The sequence below is a fragment of the Gobius niger genome (genome assembly GCF_951799975.1).
Source record: "Gobius niger genome assembly, chromosome: 6".
In the NCBI taxonomy this organism is placed as follows: Eukaryota; Metazoa; Chordata; class Actinopteri; order Gobiiformes; family Gobiidae; genus Gobius; species Gobius niger.
The window spans coordinates 17,517,925-17,532,992 of record NC_136857.1 but is presented as its reverse complement, the minus strand read 5'-3'; the positions used below and the strand labels follow the sequence as shown (position 1 = coordinate 17,532,992).

At 38.5% G+C, this 15,068-nt stretch overlaps 3 protein-coding genes across 3 annotated transcripts; 2 read left to right on the top strand and 1 right to left on the bottom strand.

Annotated features, from left to right (window-relative positions):
* Window positions 1-805: 805 nt before the first annotated feature.
* On the top strand, window positions 806-2,537 carry trh (thyrotropin-releasing hormone). Its single transcript, XM_079558734.1, has 3 exons — window positions 806-933; window positions 1,043-1,239; window positions 1,478-2,537. Exons 2-3 carry the CDS (start codon window positions 1,053-1,055, stop codon window positions 2,062-2,064), a joined length of 774 nt encoding a protein of 257 aa, XP_079414860.1. The 5' UTR covers window positions 806-933; window positions 1,043-1,052; the 3' UTR covers window positions 2,065-2,537.
* Window positions 2,538-4,290: 1,753 nt separating this feature from the next.
* On the top strand, window positions 4,291-11,958 carry rbsn (rabenosyn, RAB effector). The gene is made up of 12 exons (XM_079558147.1): window positions 4,291-4,390; window positions 5,041-5,308; window positions 6,498-6,632; window positions 6,734-6,834; window positions 6,948-6,993; window positions 7,075-7,236; window positions 8,133-8,392; window positions 8,490-8,560; window positions 8,653-8,739; window positions 8,818-8,920; window positions 8,997-9,101; window positions 10,141-11,958. Exons 2-12 carry the CDS (start codon window positions 5,146-5,148, stop codon window positions 11,230-11,232), a joined length of 2,325 nt encoding a protein of 774 aa, XP_079414273.1. The 5' UTR covers window positions 4,291-4,390; window positions 5,041-5,145; the 3' UTR covers window positions 11,233-11,958.
* An 8-nt stretch (window positions 11,959-11,966) lies between these two features.
* mrps25 (mitochondrial ribosomal protein S25) lies at window positions 11,967-14,654 on the bottom strand. The gene is made up of 4 exons (XM_079558148.1): window positions 14,460-14,654; window positions 14,253-14,359; window positions 14,061-14,148; window positions 11,967-13,607 (listed from the first exon to the last, which is right to left on the bottom strand). The coding sequence occupies exons 1-4, from the start codon at window positions 14,591-14,593 to the stop codon at window positions 13,418-13,420; spliced, it is 519 nt and encodes a 172-aa protein (XP_079414274.1). The 5' UTR covers window positions 14,594-14,654; the 3' UTR covers window positions 11,967-13,417.
* Window positions 14,655-15,068: the final 414 nt, after the last annotated feature.

Genomic DNA, 15,068 nt, shown 5'->3' with positions numbered 1-15,068 from the left:
GAGCGGCAGATTAGGCTCTGACCGAACTGTGTCCATTAAGGGCCAGTGCAACAAAGTAGACAGTCGGATGTCCCGCATCTGATGGTGAAAATGTTGTAATGTGTCAATGATGGGTCAGGCATTTCTCCTGATATTGACATGTTTGACTTGGCAGGAGTCAGAGTCAGTTTGACACATTGAACGTGACAGTGAGCTAAAGGCATGTAATTACAGCATTACACGCTCAATTCAATCCACATTCACCAATCCAGAAATCAGAGAGGGGCTCGAGGGCTGCAATTTTATTTTTTCTTCCATTTTTTCAAGATTTTATTATTTTTTTGCTCACTGCAAGTTAGGACTGTTTTAGACCTGTTAAGTCCAGAAGTTGTGGTGGTATAAGCAAAAAAAAAAGGAAGTCACTATATTGCACAGCTAGGGCTGCGGTATTTTACCAATACCTGAACGATACTTTTTCCGATACATGCATTATATCATGAAGACAGAAGGTCACTTTGTTTACTTTCTGTTAAGGAGTTTGTCCTAACTTATTCGGAGACAGGCAGTCATACTCAAAAATAAAATTATTATCATTATTGTTATTATATAGAGGTTTTTGTTGTTGTAGAAAAGGCCTCTTGATCGAATACAATAGAATTGTGGTTTTATGAGTGGATTTAGCCGAGGCTCAGTCACAGTTGTTATTTTTATTTGATAAATTTAGAGGGAGAGTCCCCTATAGGTTGATTGCTTAGGAATGCGCCTGTTGCGCACGACTTTGGTGACATCAATGAAGACGAACTGAAATGGATACAGCGCGTGAGTGACGCCATTGGACGGTGGGTATAAATACTGAGAGAAAAAGTTAGCCCCTCATACCTTCAGACCTGCCCTTTAAGGGTCACCGAGAGCTGCACTAACAGGAGAAAACCCACTGCTAGCGTCAGGATAACGGTGAGTCCATCCTTTAAATACAAAATCAAAGACTTTAGTCACAGTATTTGAGCTTATGTCTTGAGAGACACAACACAACTTTCAGTGACACTTGACTATTTTCATACAGGGGTCCAGTTATGAAGTCAACGTACCTCCTCGTATTTGCGTCTTTGGCAGTTTGTAACCTGCCGCTTTGTAAAGGACAGAGCCTCACTGAGGATGACCCAGACCACCGGACCATAGACGACATCATCCTACAGAAGGCAGAGAGCCTCTTGCTCCGATCCATCCTCAAGAACATTCAGGGAGATGGGAACAGATATGGTTGGTATCACTTTTTCAACAGAAACAAAAGAATTTTAATGCATATTATTTCCACAAGAGTAGCGAACTTGCAGGTATTTTGGGGGGGGGAAAACTCCAGAAAAACTGAATTCAAGAAAAAATTATCTAAATTATTATATCAGTGGTACTACTTGTCCAGTCCGTGCGTAACGGGACGCACCGAGCACTGTTACGCATAGACTTCTCATATTCTAAACGCGCTCTTGTTTTTCCTCAGAGGGTCTTTCTCAGCCAGGCTGGATGACAAAAAGACAGCACCCGGGAAAAAGATTCGCAGAGGAGGATGAAGACATTGACCGGGACGAACCGTATTTGGACGTTATTAAGCGTCAACATCCGGGCAAACGTGAACAAGAGACGCAATCATACCTGGAGCCCCAAAAGAGACAACACCCCGGGAAGCGCACAGCGATAGGAATCGCATCTGACAACCCGCTCCTGATCCTGAGCGAACTTTCCAAAAGGCAACACCCGGGGAAGCGCTATCTGGTTGTGCACACGAAGCGCCAACATCCAGGGAAGCGCTTCGCCTCAGACGCTGACTCCGACTTTGATTCAGTTGGTGAAGATTTTGCGGAGTTGGAAAAGCGCCAGCATCCAGGGAAACGCTTGTTGGATAACTCCAGTCCGTTTTTAGGAAGCAATCCTCCGTGTGACTTTTTGGACTCCAATAGTTGCAGTAGCCCCCAAAACAGGCTGATGCTCGACTTTTTAGATAACATCAACACGAGCCATGTCGAGGAGAAGCGGCAGCATCCAGGGAAGAGGTTTGCGCTCGATGAAGATTTGGTGGAAGCAGAGTAGGTCATATTAATAAGACTGAAAAGTCTGTAGCTGCACTGTAAAGTTGACCATATCAGCGTGAGAATGGCCAGATGTTGTCAAAGATTAAATAATAAATAATACATTTGACAGACACGTGACATACTCAATCTACTCTCATACAATAAAAATAAAAAATATGATCACCCCTTTTGTGTTTATTTGGAATGAAAATAGTATAGAAAATATAGACTTAGACTACTGATGTAAATGTTCATAAACGCTGTTTTCTGTTGTTCTCATGAATAATGTTTTAGTTCTCGGAGCATCTTCAAAAGGATGAACAATGTCTGACTGTCCCCTCTATGAGGAAATGTGTGTTGGAGACAGCAATGAAGAGTTCAAGATTAAATGTGTTGCTGTGAACCGATTCCTCGAAAAGAATTATGTTTGCCTATTTTTTTGTAATTATGTAAAATACAATGAATACAACAGCAAATACAGAGTCATTTATTGTTTTCTTTTTTTCATAATGAATAATTCTATTGTGTCACATTTTTTTGCTTAACATTAATGACTGAATGATGTATATATATATATATATATATAATAAAACAAAACAAACAAAAATAGAAATCTGCATTTTCACATACTATTCTGAATTTTAATAAAATAAAAATAAATGCAGAGTAGCCCAGGCTTTCAGAGGTGAGTAAAATAATAAGTAAGAGTAACTTAAATTTGAAATAATTTTACCCAGAAGAAGTCAAAAGTAGTGACTAAAATAATTACTCAACAAAGAAGAAAACATAACCGGGGGAAAATGTGACTTGTAACCATGAGTACTGAGCGTAAAAGTCTAATTCATGATTCAGTCGTGACATAAATGATGAGAAACAAAACATGAAAATATAAAAATCCTTGTATATCCAAAGGAGATGTCTGGAAAATATAAAAACATTTTCTTCTGAAGAATAAAGTACATGAAAAAAAATAAGGCTACATCTATTTTGTGTCAACATGAAGCTTTAGCCACTTCGTCCCCTTAAGGATAAGGTTGTATCGGCGTTCTGAGTAGTTCTGAGATATTTAGGTTGATTATTCAATCATAGAACAAAATGGAAATGGGTATTATATTTTCGCTCATAAAAACCTTTAAAAAATGCACCAAAATCTACAAAACCTTTTCGTGAGTCCAGGAACAATAATGTGAATATCACAAGTTCGACAAAAATGTCAGATAGCTCATTATAATTCTAAGGGGACAGCTTAATGATTTACTCACTGTGGAACGAGTATTTTCTTTTCTTTTTTAACTCAAGTAACAGTGCAGATACATTATTACAACATTAAAAAAGTTACTAAAGTACATGTACTTGAGTAGCAAGTACATGTACTTTATTACATAGTCTGCCAATCTTTAGGCTAAATAATAGGCAATAATGTTTCAATACATAGTAATGTAGGAAATACTGAGTGAATACAGTTGAAGAAACATGTGAGAAACAGATGTATTTAGTCAATGATCATTATTGAAATATTGATGTCTCTGCTGATAAGTGGTGCAACAGAAAAACTATGCTTTAAGTCGGTTTTCTGCCCCAACACATGTACAGAAGAAACTAAATGAAATGATGGTTATATGCAACAAAGACTCACACAATTACTAGGACCTTTGATGGATGTAACACCTGATTTGCGCTAGTATTGATGCAATCAATATGTTAAACAAAAATGTGCAAATTATGGTATATTCTGTAATCTTAAAGAACCTAAAAAATGTGCTTTAAAAAGTGCCTCAAGTTAATGAAACACATTTGACTGTTAACTTGCCATGAAGCCTTTGACATTATGTTTAACAGTCCTTTTTGTATCATATAGCCTAGGCTACCTGTAAATCATCAAGGTTTCAGGAATCTGGACCATATTTGTGATCTTCAAAAGTATAAGAAGAGGCAGCAGCTGTGTGACAGAGAATTGTTTTTATCATCATTCTTATTTCGTTTCATTATTGTCATTTTTATTCTTTTATTTAGTGCACTGCTTGAATCTTCAGTTCAGACCCTGCAATGTTCTACAAACCAAAAATAATCAACAGAAATAGGCTGGCCACATAAACTCCTCATACTCACATTCAATAGCTTATTTCTAAAGTCTAATGACCACATAAATCAAATCCCAAAGACGACTTACCCCGTTACATTTGGTAATCAGGGATGCGTTATTACATCAAGTTTGGTCCTCGGCGCTCTCCGTAGCCTGCTGGCTGTGTGCAGATCACATGACCACAGGCAGGGCTGAGGCTGCTGTTGTTGAACTGTCAAGCACAAGACAAATACTCAACAACCTGCTTACTACTGACACTGTTGTAAGTAACGGCGATCTAATAACATACTACGAGAGCATATGTTCTTTCTCAATCGCGCATTATGTACTTTGAAATATTATCAAGAGAAAGCGATTCATGATGCTAACTGGGTGTAGCTAACATGTAATAAAGAGCTACACGGTGACCAATGCACTGCAGCCTGAATCTTACGAATGCTGCCAAAGTTTCCGTGGTTGTCTCAGCCCTAAACTGAGTGTGTTAATAATAATAATATTAATTTTGTCTGTAATTAAGAGTTGACTCTGGTGGGTTTTAAAGGTAGGCGTAAATGCATACTTAGTCCATTCATTTGTAGTCTGTTGTGACAGTGTTAGTGAATGTATTGATGACTAAACGTTTTGAGACTCAAGACCAATCTGCGTACTTTTATTATAAAGTATTGACTGCATCTCTTCTGTACACCTCTTCATACTTTTTTTGTCGCTCAGATTAGGAAGAGTGTACATAGCATTTTAGCCTTTCTTTTTGCAGCACTTTTAGATCCATGTTCAAATCCACCATAGTCATACTAGTCCATGTTGTTACAAATAAGCTGACTGTAGATTTATACAGTTACTTATTTTACCCTCAAAGGTAAAGTTAAAACATGCACTGAAATAACAACGTCCATTTTTTTTGTCAATCTCTAGGCAGAGATGAAGTCCGTTCTGGGCATAATGCAGTGACGTGACGCTTGGTGGCTGACCAAGGCAGGATCCTGCAAGCTTCATCTCCATAGTCCAAATTGGACAGCAATGGCTTCAGGTTACCCACCACCATTTGAAGGCACGGGCGAAGTCAAAGAGGGGTTTCTCTGCCCTCTGTGTCTCAAGGATTTACAGTCATTCTACCAACTTCAAGACCACTATGAAGAAGAGCACTCAGGAGATGATCGGCATGTTAGAGGGCAACTCAAAAGTAGGTTGAGCTCTTAATTTATTTTTTATTGAGTAATTTTCTTAGTAATTTAACATTTTCGCAAAAAAATAAAATAAATCACTTGCTTTAAAAACAACAGCAACAATATTAAACCACAACAGGCCACTCAAGCTAGCATCTGCAGTGGGAGGAAAATGTACTATATGAACATCACATTTCTGCCTAAATTGGTCATTAAAATGTGGTCTGATCTTCATCAGTATCATAAGAATGAGTAAACAGTGTCTGCTTAAACTCACACCACCCAAACATTAACATTTCATCACATTTTTATTGTCCATAACATGTAAACATTCACAGGACAGGGAGGAATAAGTAAGTACACTGCCCGAATCTCACTGAACTGCAGCAAGGCAAGGCAAGGCAACTTTATTTATACCGCGCATTTCGTACACAAGGCAACTCAATACGCAGCACTTTTGTAAAGAGCAATGGTCCAAGATTCATCCTGATTGATATGAGCATCTAATCTGCAACTACAGGAAAATAAGTTATTGCTGGAAAAGAAGGATCAGCCAGATATTTAATACAATAGTTCACTTACTTATTCCACACTGTTGTGAATGTCTCAGGTTTTTCTGCAAGATATCTTGATAAACTTGTGAATTAATTTTTCTATTGATGATGGCACATTGTCCTGGCCGTGAGGCAATGACACCATGATTGCGCCACACTTCACAGTGGGGAAAGGGTTTTGATGGTGATGTGATGTGCTGTTCCGTTTTTTCTCTACACATGACGTTGTGTGTTCCTCACAAACTATTCGACTTTGGATTGCGAAAGAGCACTTGGAAGCACAGCATTACTGGAAAAATATTTTGTGAACCATTGAACCCCTGTATCAAATAGCTCTTTTGCAGCTGCTTTTTTTTTCAAAAAACAGCTTTTTTGTAGTTGCAGATTAAACGTTCATGTTCATCATAAATGCTTGGGTGGTATTAGTTTAAGCAGACACTGTTTACTCATCGTTATGATACTGATGAAGATTAGACCACATTTTATGACCAATTGAGGCAGAAATGTGAGAAATTCCCAAGTGTTTGTTTACATTTTCCTCCCACTGTATATACATGAGTAGAGGTGTGTTCAGATAAAACACATGAAAGTGAAAGATTGTGACTTTTTAACTAGAACCTAAAGATTTTTTTTAAATATTTTACTTTCTCAGGTTTGGTTCAGAAAGCCAAGAAAGCCAAAGATAAACTGTTGAAGAGAGAAGGAGAGGACAGGCCTGACAGCGGCAGTTATGAATCCTTCTATTATGGAGGAGTGGATCCGTACATGTGGGAACCTCAGGAGCTTGGTATAGTTATTTACAACTGCTAAAAATATTTTAAAAAATTACTGACCAAAAATCCAGATTATTTGTCAAACTCATAATACTTATACTTTCTTTTTTTGTAGGAGCAACCAGAAGTCACCTGGAACTTTTTAAGAAACACCGGGCAGACAGAATAGACCACTATGTGATTGAAGTCAATAAGCTTGTCATTAGACTGGAAAAGGTGCGCTAATTTGGCTGACGGCTAATAAGAATGTTTTTCTTTTGAAAACTGTCCTGATGTGCACCTGTAAGCACAAAAATGAACCGCAAATTCACCTGTCTGTGTTATTTCAGTTGACCTCATTTGATAGGACCACTGCAGATGCTGCCAAAATAAGAGGTTAGTTATGTTCATGTATTTTAGTATTTGTCTAATTTAGTAATTATGTTGAACAAAATACCTTTTTGCCTGTGTTTTTAGCTATTGAGAGGTCAGTCGTCTCTTGGGTAAATGACGCAGATGTCCCTTTCTGTCCGGACTGTGGGAACAAGTTTAACATAAGAAATCGGCGCCACCATTGTCGCCTCTGTGGATCAATTATGTGTCGAAAATGCATGGACTTCATTCCTATACCACTGGCTCGTAAGTACTGTATAGATAAGCAATTAATTAAACAAGATCTCGTATTACCTTTTGCATCAGGCATAATATTATGGCTGCTCAAGAAAATACCGGTAATACAAATTATATAGTGGTACTAATACTTCAAACTTTATATGTAAGAAGCAGAAAAAGACTGGAAAGATTTCAGAACATCAAACTGCTGTTGCTGTAGTTCCAATTACTAAAAACATTACAGTTTTTCGCTGTGGTTTTCGCTTTGGCACATTTCTCTGATCAAAAGGGATATTTTCAAAGTGCAAAATACTATATAACAATCGCAGAATTACATCAGCTGCTCAAAATGTTTAGTTTGTGTCATTGTTTATGAACATCAAAATACTGCTCCATAGTTTCAGTGTATAAATTGAGACTATGAGATAGCAATAGTATGATTAACGGTCCACATGACACTCTTGGTCTGTACTAGAAAAAAATTACATATCATCAATCGTTCTGTGAAGTTTCAAGTTTAATTATGTATCAAGTATAACGTACCAAAAGCAATGAAAAGAGTCACGCTGGCATTCTCTCCGCTGAACAAGAAAAGTAATCTACATATAAAAACATTAGACGTCTTCCTGTTCATTTCTGTTGTGCAAAAGTAAAACTGTAATACTCTCATTAAAAAGGTGTTTGAATACACAGTCATTTCAGCATTGTATTAGACAGGTGACCAAAACAATCAAATATACAACAAAAGCGATTATTATTGATGGTCAAGGTTAACTTTAAGGTATATTTTATTTGCCCTCTGCATTTGACCTATCCTTCAAAAATGCGAGGGCTTTTGGAGCTGTGAGCAGTGTCATAATGTTACGCTAGGTTTGTGTGTTCTGCATTAAGATGTAAACCATGTTTTTCTGAACTTTACACAGAAAAATTGATTAATTCAACTCGAGAAGCTCTCTGCATCCAAGGAAAGCCCACCCCGTCCCAGTCTCCCCCAGAGAACGTCAGTGGTGGGACAGGTTCTCGCAGGGGCAGCATCACAAGCCTTAGCAGCGTGACGTCCATGTTAGAGGAGAAAGATGATGAGAAGATCCGCTGTTGTCACCACTGTATGGACACACTGTTGAAACGACAGCAGAAGCTTGACGAAAAAGACTTTGTGCCTGACGTTGTAAAACTATATGAGGTTTGTATTGGCCCCTAAACGTCAGTTAAAAGCACTAGCAAATTACTAGAGATACTCGAAAAACCATATCATTGCATTATCATGTGTGTCATAACAGAGGCTAAGGATGTGCATGGAGAAGGTGGACGAAAAGGCTCCAGAATATATCCGAATGGCAGAATCGCTCAAGTACGTCTCAGCGTGATTTCTACTAAATATCCAAATCTTTCTGTATTTCAAAATGATGAGCTTGATCAAGATACTCTTTTGTTGTTTTGCAGTGCTGGGGAAACCGCTTATAATCTCGACACTGCCGGTGGCTTGAGGCTAGAAGTTCAGAAATACTATGAACTAATTGATGCTCTTAGGTATACTTTATCTGTGCGTAACGCTACAAAATGCTTACATTTCTGAGGTCGTAACATTGCGTGTTGTTTTGATCATAGTAAAAAGATTTTAACTTTGGGATTAAAAAGTGAACCACCACCTCATCCAAGAACCCTCCAGCTTCAGAGGATGATTCGATATTCAGCCACACTATTTGTACAGGTAGCGAGTTGATATACTGTTTTACTAATGCAACCCATTCTTTTGGTCTCTAAGCAGTATTATTTTTTGTTTTTAGGAGAAACTCTTAGGGCTTATGTCGTTACCCACGAAAGAAAAATATGAAGAGTTGAAGGAAAAGAGGTCACAAGAACAAGAAAAGAGGCTTCAACAAGAAAGACAGGTGAGACTGTGTGTATACCACTGACACGTCTTCGAAATGGCCCCAGTCTTACCCCCTTTAAAGGAACAGGCCACTGTTTTTCCATACTGAGATATGTTCTTCCCTGAGCTCAGACGAGTTGATGCGTAACTGTCTGGTTTTTGTGCGTGTGCTCAGTCATGCAAATAGACCAAAGACTTTGTTAGCATTTAGCTCAGGGGTATAAAACATATGGCCATAAAACCAGAATGCTCATTCCAGCCACAAGGGGGCATTCAATAAAAAAAAAGGAAAGAGTTCCACACGTGTCCAGCAGAGGGCACTGACATAATAAGAGCTCAGGATGTGAACAACACAAAGCCACGTGGTAAATGGACAGTCTGCCCCACGGCGGCTATGGCTTCAATAACAGTTTACCACCACCGAGTGTAGAGTGAATGAATAATTACTACTATGTTGCACTTTGAGAAACTGGTGACACAGGCTTGTAAAATTCAAAACAAGTGTAAGCCGTTGTTATTAATGAAGCTACAGTCAAGTTGGGGCTTTAACCAAATCACAGCTTATTATTATTCATTTATTGGAAACATTTTCTTTATTATATGCGGCCCGCGCCCCGTCGTGGGAGCTGAATTTCGGCCCACGACCCAAAATGAGTTTGACACCCCTGATTTAGCCTCTCCCAGCATATTCCTATAGCTCCAAACTATCAATACAGTTACATGAAAAGTTACACGATCCAAGTCTAGTTACACAAAATTAAACATGTAAATTTTCGTTTTAACGTCAAAGTGCTCCTAAGCTATTATTACGCCTTACAATATAGTACCCCTTTTTATCTGCTTAGAAAACCGGCATGTTTAATTTTGTGTAACTTTTCACGTAACTGTATCTAAAGAAGGAAAACGTGGAAGAGCTTGGTAGCTTCACCCCAGTTTGGAGCTATAGCAATATGCTGGGAGAGGCTAAATGCAAACAACGTCTTTGGTCTATTTGCGTGACTGAGCGCACGCACAAAGACCAGACAGTGATGTAGTTTTTTTTTTTTGTATGTTTACAGGCGGGACAAGAGGCGTTGAAGCGTAGACAGGAGCGAGACAAAGATGAGAGAGGCCGCACTAATGGAGAGTTACCGCAAGTGTCAAGGGGTCCACGTATGACCAAGGCTGCCGGATGGTTACCCTCTTCAGACAAACGCAGCGAACTTGAAGACCCTCTACTTCAGCAAATCGAGAACATCCAGTCATTCTTACGGCAGGCGAGAGAGGCAAAGAGGACAGACGAGGTTGCCATGTTAGAGGAAAACCTGCGTCAACTCCAGGACGAATACGATCAGCAACAAATGACTCTCGCAATTGCGCTGTCCCAGAAGTTGGCGCAAGAGGAGAGTTTGCAACAGGGGGAGCTGCAGCGACTGGAGGAGAGGGAAAGAGAGGAGAGGGAGAGCCAAGGCACGAATATTGGCTTTTTTCAGACACCGTATACATGGGAAAAATCTCTAGACATTTGCCCTGAAGCTGCTCTCAGAAAAGATGAAGATGCAGCTGCAGCAACAGTGGAAGACCAAGTCCCTAAAGCTGACAAGAGCCCAAAAACACTCCGAGTCATTCCTGCTGACCCAGAAGAGTCTCCCCCCAGGTTGAGGAGTTTGGGCGGACAAATAACTCCCCCTAGTGGCGAAGGACAGAGTAGCATCTCCCTTAACCCTTTTGATGAAGATGGCTCTACTCCCATCGAGGAGGACAACCCGTTCTTTGAGGACATTCAGCAGGAGCATAAAGAGGTTCCTAATGTGGCTAGCGCTAATGGTAAAAAAGAGTACAACCCTTTTGATGATGATGAAGAGGAAACTGGCGAGGAGGCAGCATTCAGTACCAACCCATTTGAGGAGAGCGACACAGGCAACCCATTTGCAGAGACCGGTGAGGCTCAAGTGTCAACAAATCCGTTTGAGGGGGATGATGATAATGATGATGTTTTGCCGGATGTGGATATGATCGAGGAGGAACTACTATTGCAGCAAATCGATAACATCAGAGCCTACATTTTTGACGCGAAACTCAGCGGCCGCCTTGATGAAGTTGAGCTTTTGTCGCAGAACTTAAGAGAGCTACAGCAAACGCTACAGGAGCAGAATAAAAAGAAGCACTGATAAAAACTGATTTTGAGGCCACACTGCAAACAGTTTGGCAGCTGCACGTAAATGAAAAATAGCACCAAATTTTTATTTGCTTTGACTCTCACATTGTTTACCAATTCTTCCAACGACTTCCAAAAGCATACAGAAATAGAAAACACTGCTAGTACAATAAGCCAGTATATTAAAGAACAAAGACATAGTTAAAAGTTATAAATACAAAAATGTCATCCCAGTTGCACTTGCATGTCACTAAGGACAACCCGCGATGCAATTTAAACATCTGGGCAAATTCATCTACATTGCTGCTTTTTTTTGCATTTGTTGTAACATTGTTTTAGAATCTAACTTTTCGTAAAGATATTTGTACTTGGATGTTGATGTCGGTGGACGTCCTTTATTTTGTTGCACAGTTTAACTGCTGCACTTAAAAGCTGCACTTTTGACTTTTAACACAGCCTTGTCAAGGTTATTATGAAAATAGCAACGCACTAATTAGTCAAAGTGCAGCACAAAACTAAATTTGAACTTGATTTTTGTCCAACTATTTTAAATAACATGTTGAAATGACACTATTATATAATCACATCACTGGACCTTAGCTTTATTTACACTGAAATCATGTTCCTGTACTAATGTTGCATTACGCCATAGTAACGTTAAACTGCAGTTATATATGAGCCTTTTTGTTTAATAGTTGAATACTAATATTTTTTCTGCTGCATTAACACCTTATGATACAGTCACTAGGGATAATGCTGGCCTCAAACCAAAAGAAGACGTTTATTCCCTCCATATACATTATCCAGTGGCACTTAACTCATCGTTATTTTATGATCTTAAACTTTTTTCTGTTACAGTTTTAATAATTGACTGTTTCTAAACATAGCACTCATATTCCTGTAAAAACTGTTTTCTTTGTTAGGACTCGGCTCACAAAGCACTGCACTCCTGCATCAAAAGTTCACTTTTTGTCAAAACGCACAAGCTCACAGCAAAAGTAACACTAAGCACTGCTCAGTCAATGTGTTTTGCATTAATCTGCTAAATTAAAATCATGATCAGTTTGTGCACTTGTTTCTCTTGCAAAGTAGTCGTGGCAATTGCATTTTGCATCTAAAGGCATCATTTTATCCATTTTAAGATTAACATAATGCAAAGTGGGTTTATATCACATTGTAATAATCATGTGTTAAATATGAAGACTTTTGGGCTGTGTGCTTGTTTTGACAATTGTGTTGAAAAAGTGTCCCAATTAGGCCTCGTAGTGTTTGCTTTTTAAATCATGTGTGCTATGGGGCAAAGGTGCGTTCAAATGAGGAAAAATGTGTCTTTTGCAAAGAGTGCAAGAGTTTTGGGAGCTGTGTGTAAGCCATGAATTGTGTTCAAGGTATGGACTGTAGTCTTGTTTTGAAATGTGTGCATTCAGTTGGTGGCTGCGTACTGTGAATGGAATTTACCGTCTGCAAAAAAACTGCTTAACACTATGTACAATGTACAAACTAAAAAGAGAGCGAATCCCAAGTTTGTAGAACGATGATCCACAACTCACTACCAGGTGACATTTACTGTACATGTTAACCCTAATCAATGCCAGCAAGTATTACATTTTTTCAGTGCTGCTTATGTAGAGGTATCCACCACATCCACCTTTGTGTTTAACATTCATTTGACTATGATCACAGACCGTGTGAAATTCAAATGGTATTAACTTGTATAAACAGATTTGTTCAAGCTTTACTTGAACAAATTCGAATAACACAGCAATGTGACTTCGTTTGAAAACAAATGTAAATTTATTAAACAAATTTTTTCATCTCATCAATAAAAATATTGTGTACAGTATGCAGTGGTTTTCAAAATGTTGTCCAAAGACAGTAATACAGGGTTCACTTCATTTACCATGCAAAAAATAGTACAATATATACAAGCCAAATTTGTATTTCTGCACATGAATGAAGAAGTATCGTTAATAAGTTTTGAGCACAATAGTCTTGATCTTTTTCTTCTGTAAAATATGTTTAAACTACTATGCTGCTCAAATGAATAAATACATGAAAAATGAAATGAAGTTAATGAGAAGTACATTATGTAATACAGCACATTTGCTGGTATGGGGATGAAAAAGAGTAGTTTTCTACTTTATTTTCCTCTGCAAAAAAATTATTCATGTTTCCTGTCCCTTCAATGAAAACAAAATTCACTCCTGCTGTGCAGCCATCTTGGTTTGATATTTGCCAGTCATCTCCTTTGGCAAAGGTTTAGTCCCAGGACATGGCACCTGTCCCTCCACTTCACAGATACACTCCCGAAGACAGTACTTCTTTGGACCAAAATTAGCAGGATTTGAGGCCTGCATCTGTGCTTGCGTCTCAGCCTGTAATGTGTCTCTGTGAAATTAAAAAGTAATTGGTTAATGTGATCAAGACTGCTCAATAAGACAATGAAAACAATGTTAATGAAAATGAGTCTCTCTCTCTAAAACCAAAAACATGCCACAAATCAAGGCATAATAATGTACTTAGCCCTTTACTTCAACAGCCACATCAATCAATATTAGCAGTTTATTTTATTCATCTAAGAACAGCGTCACAGGTATCGGTTCTGCAGCAGGTTGGATGACTACTGTAATAGCCTGCTCAATGGTCTCTCTAAATGAGCTGTAAGTACGCTGCAATAAATCCATAACGTAGCTGCTCGAGTCCTGACAAGAATCAGAAAATACAACAATATTTGTCCAGTGCTCCAGTCTCTGCACTGGCTTCCAGACACTCATTGAACAGACTTTAAAGCAGCTTGCATGTAAACAAGTCTCTTAATGTCGGTCTCGAAAATGTGCTTACTCCGATTTGCCTAAAATCTTCTTCACGTGTTGTGCAATTTGTCTGTGGTCTTTTCCTTCCACATCCACAAGTACCTGCTCACCGTCGTCTGTAAACAAAAACATACAAATTAGCATTTGCTAACAGCAAACCGATACAAAATATTAGTCTATTAGCCTAGTACGTAGTAGTAATAGTAGAAACAAAGCATACCCAAGTAGAACTTTAGAAAGGGAGATGGCGTCATGTTTTTAAACATCATTATTTGGACTCTTGGGTTTTGATACTGAACTTGAGGAATATTGAAAAATACAAATTTTCTGCAACACACAATACACACATTGTTCCGATATGTTAATAACAATTTATAACATTACCCCCATTTCCCATCCATGCCATCGTGCTGCTTTTGCTTCTGACCTTGCTCCATCGCTCAAGTCCCCGCTTGTGTTGTAATTGACGGTCATAATCTTAACCTTGTTTTTAAAAATAATGTCACCCTTTTGGAGGTATTGCAGTGTCCTCCTGATCGGAAAGGTTCCTTTCATAGGCATTTTAATGCCCTCTTTCTTTACCTTGCAGCTCAGCTGCTGCGCTCAAGCCAAGCTCACAAAGTCGCAGGATTATGACGTCACAGTCATAGTGTCCCTCCCATTTCTTTCTTTGACATAAAAAAAATGAGGTATCATATTTGCTAATATTGATAATACATGAACCTCCTGTGGAACTGAAACCATTTACCACCTGTTCTATGCCCGTTAGCACTCTATTATATAAATATTACATCACCACATCAATTTATTTTAATGGGAAAATTGCCACATTTGCCAAAACAATTCCTAGAATAAACTTCTAGTTGAAGTTCAGTTTTACAAACAATAAAAAAAAGCATTAGCACTCTACAATACTAAGATAGTTTGTTTCTTCTTTTTTTGTTTTTAATGATTGTTTTTTTTTGTTTTTCTTTTGACAATCATGGAAATAAGTGTACTCCTTCAACGCTTATCTAATCAAAGATTAACTGTACCT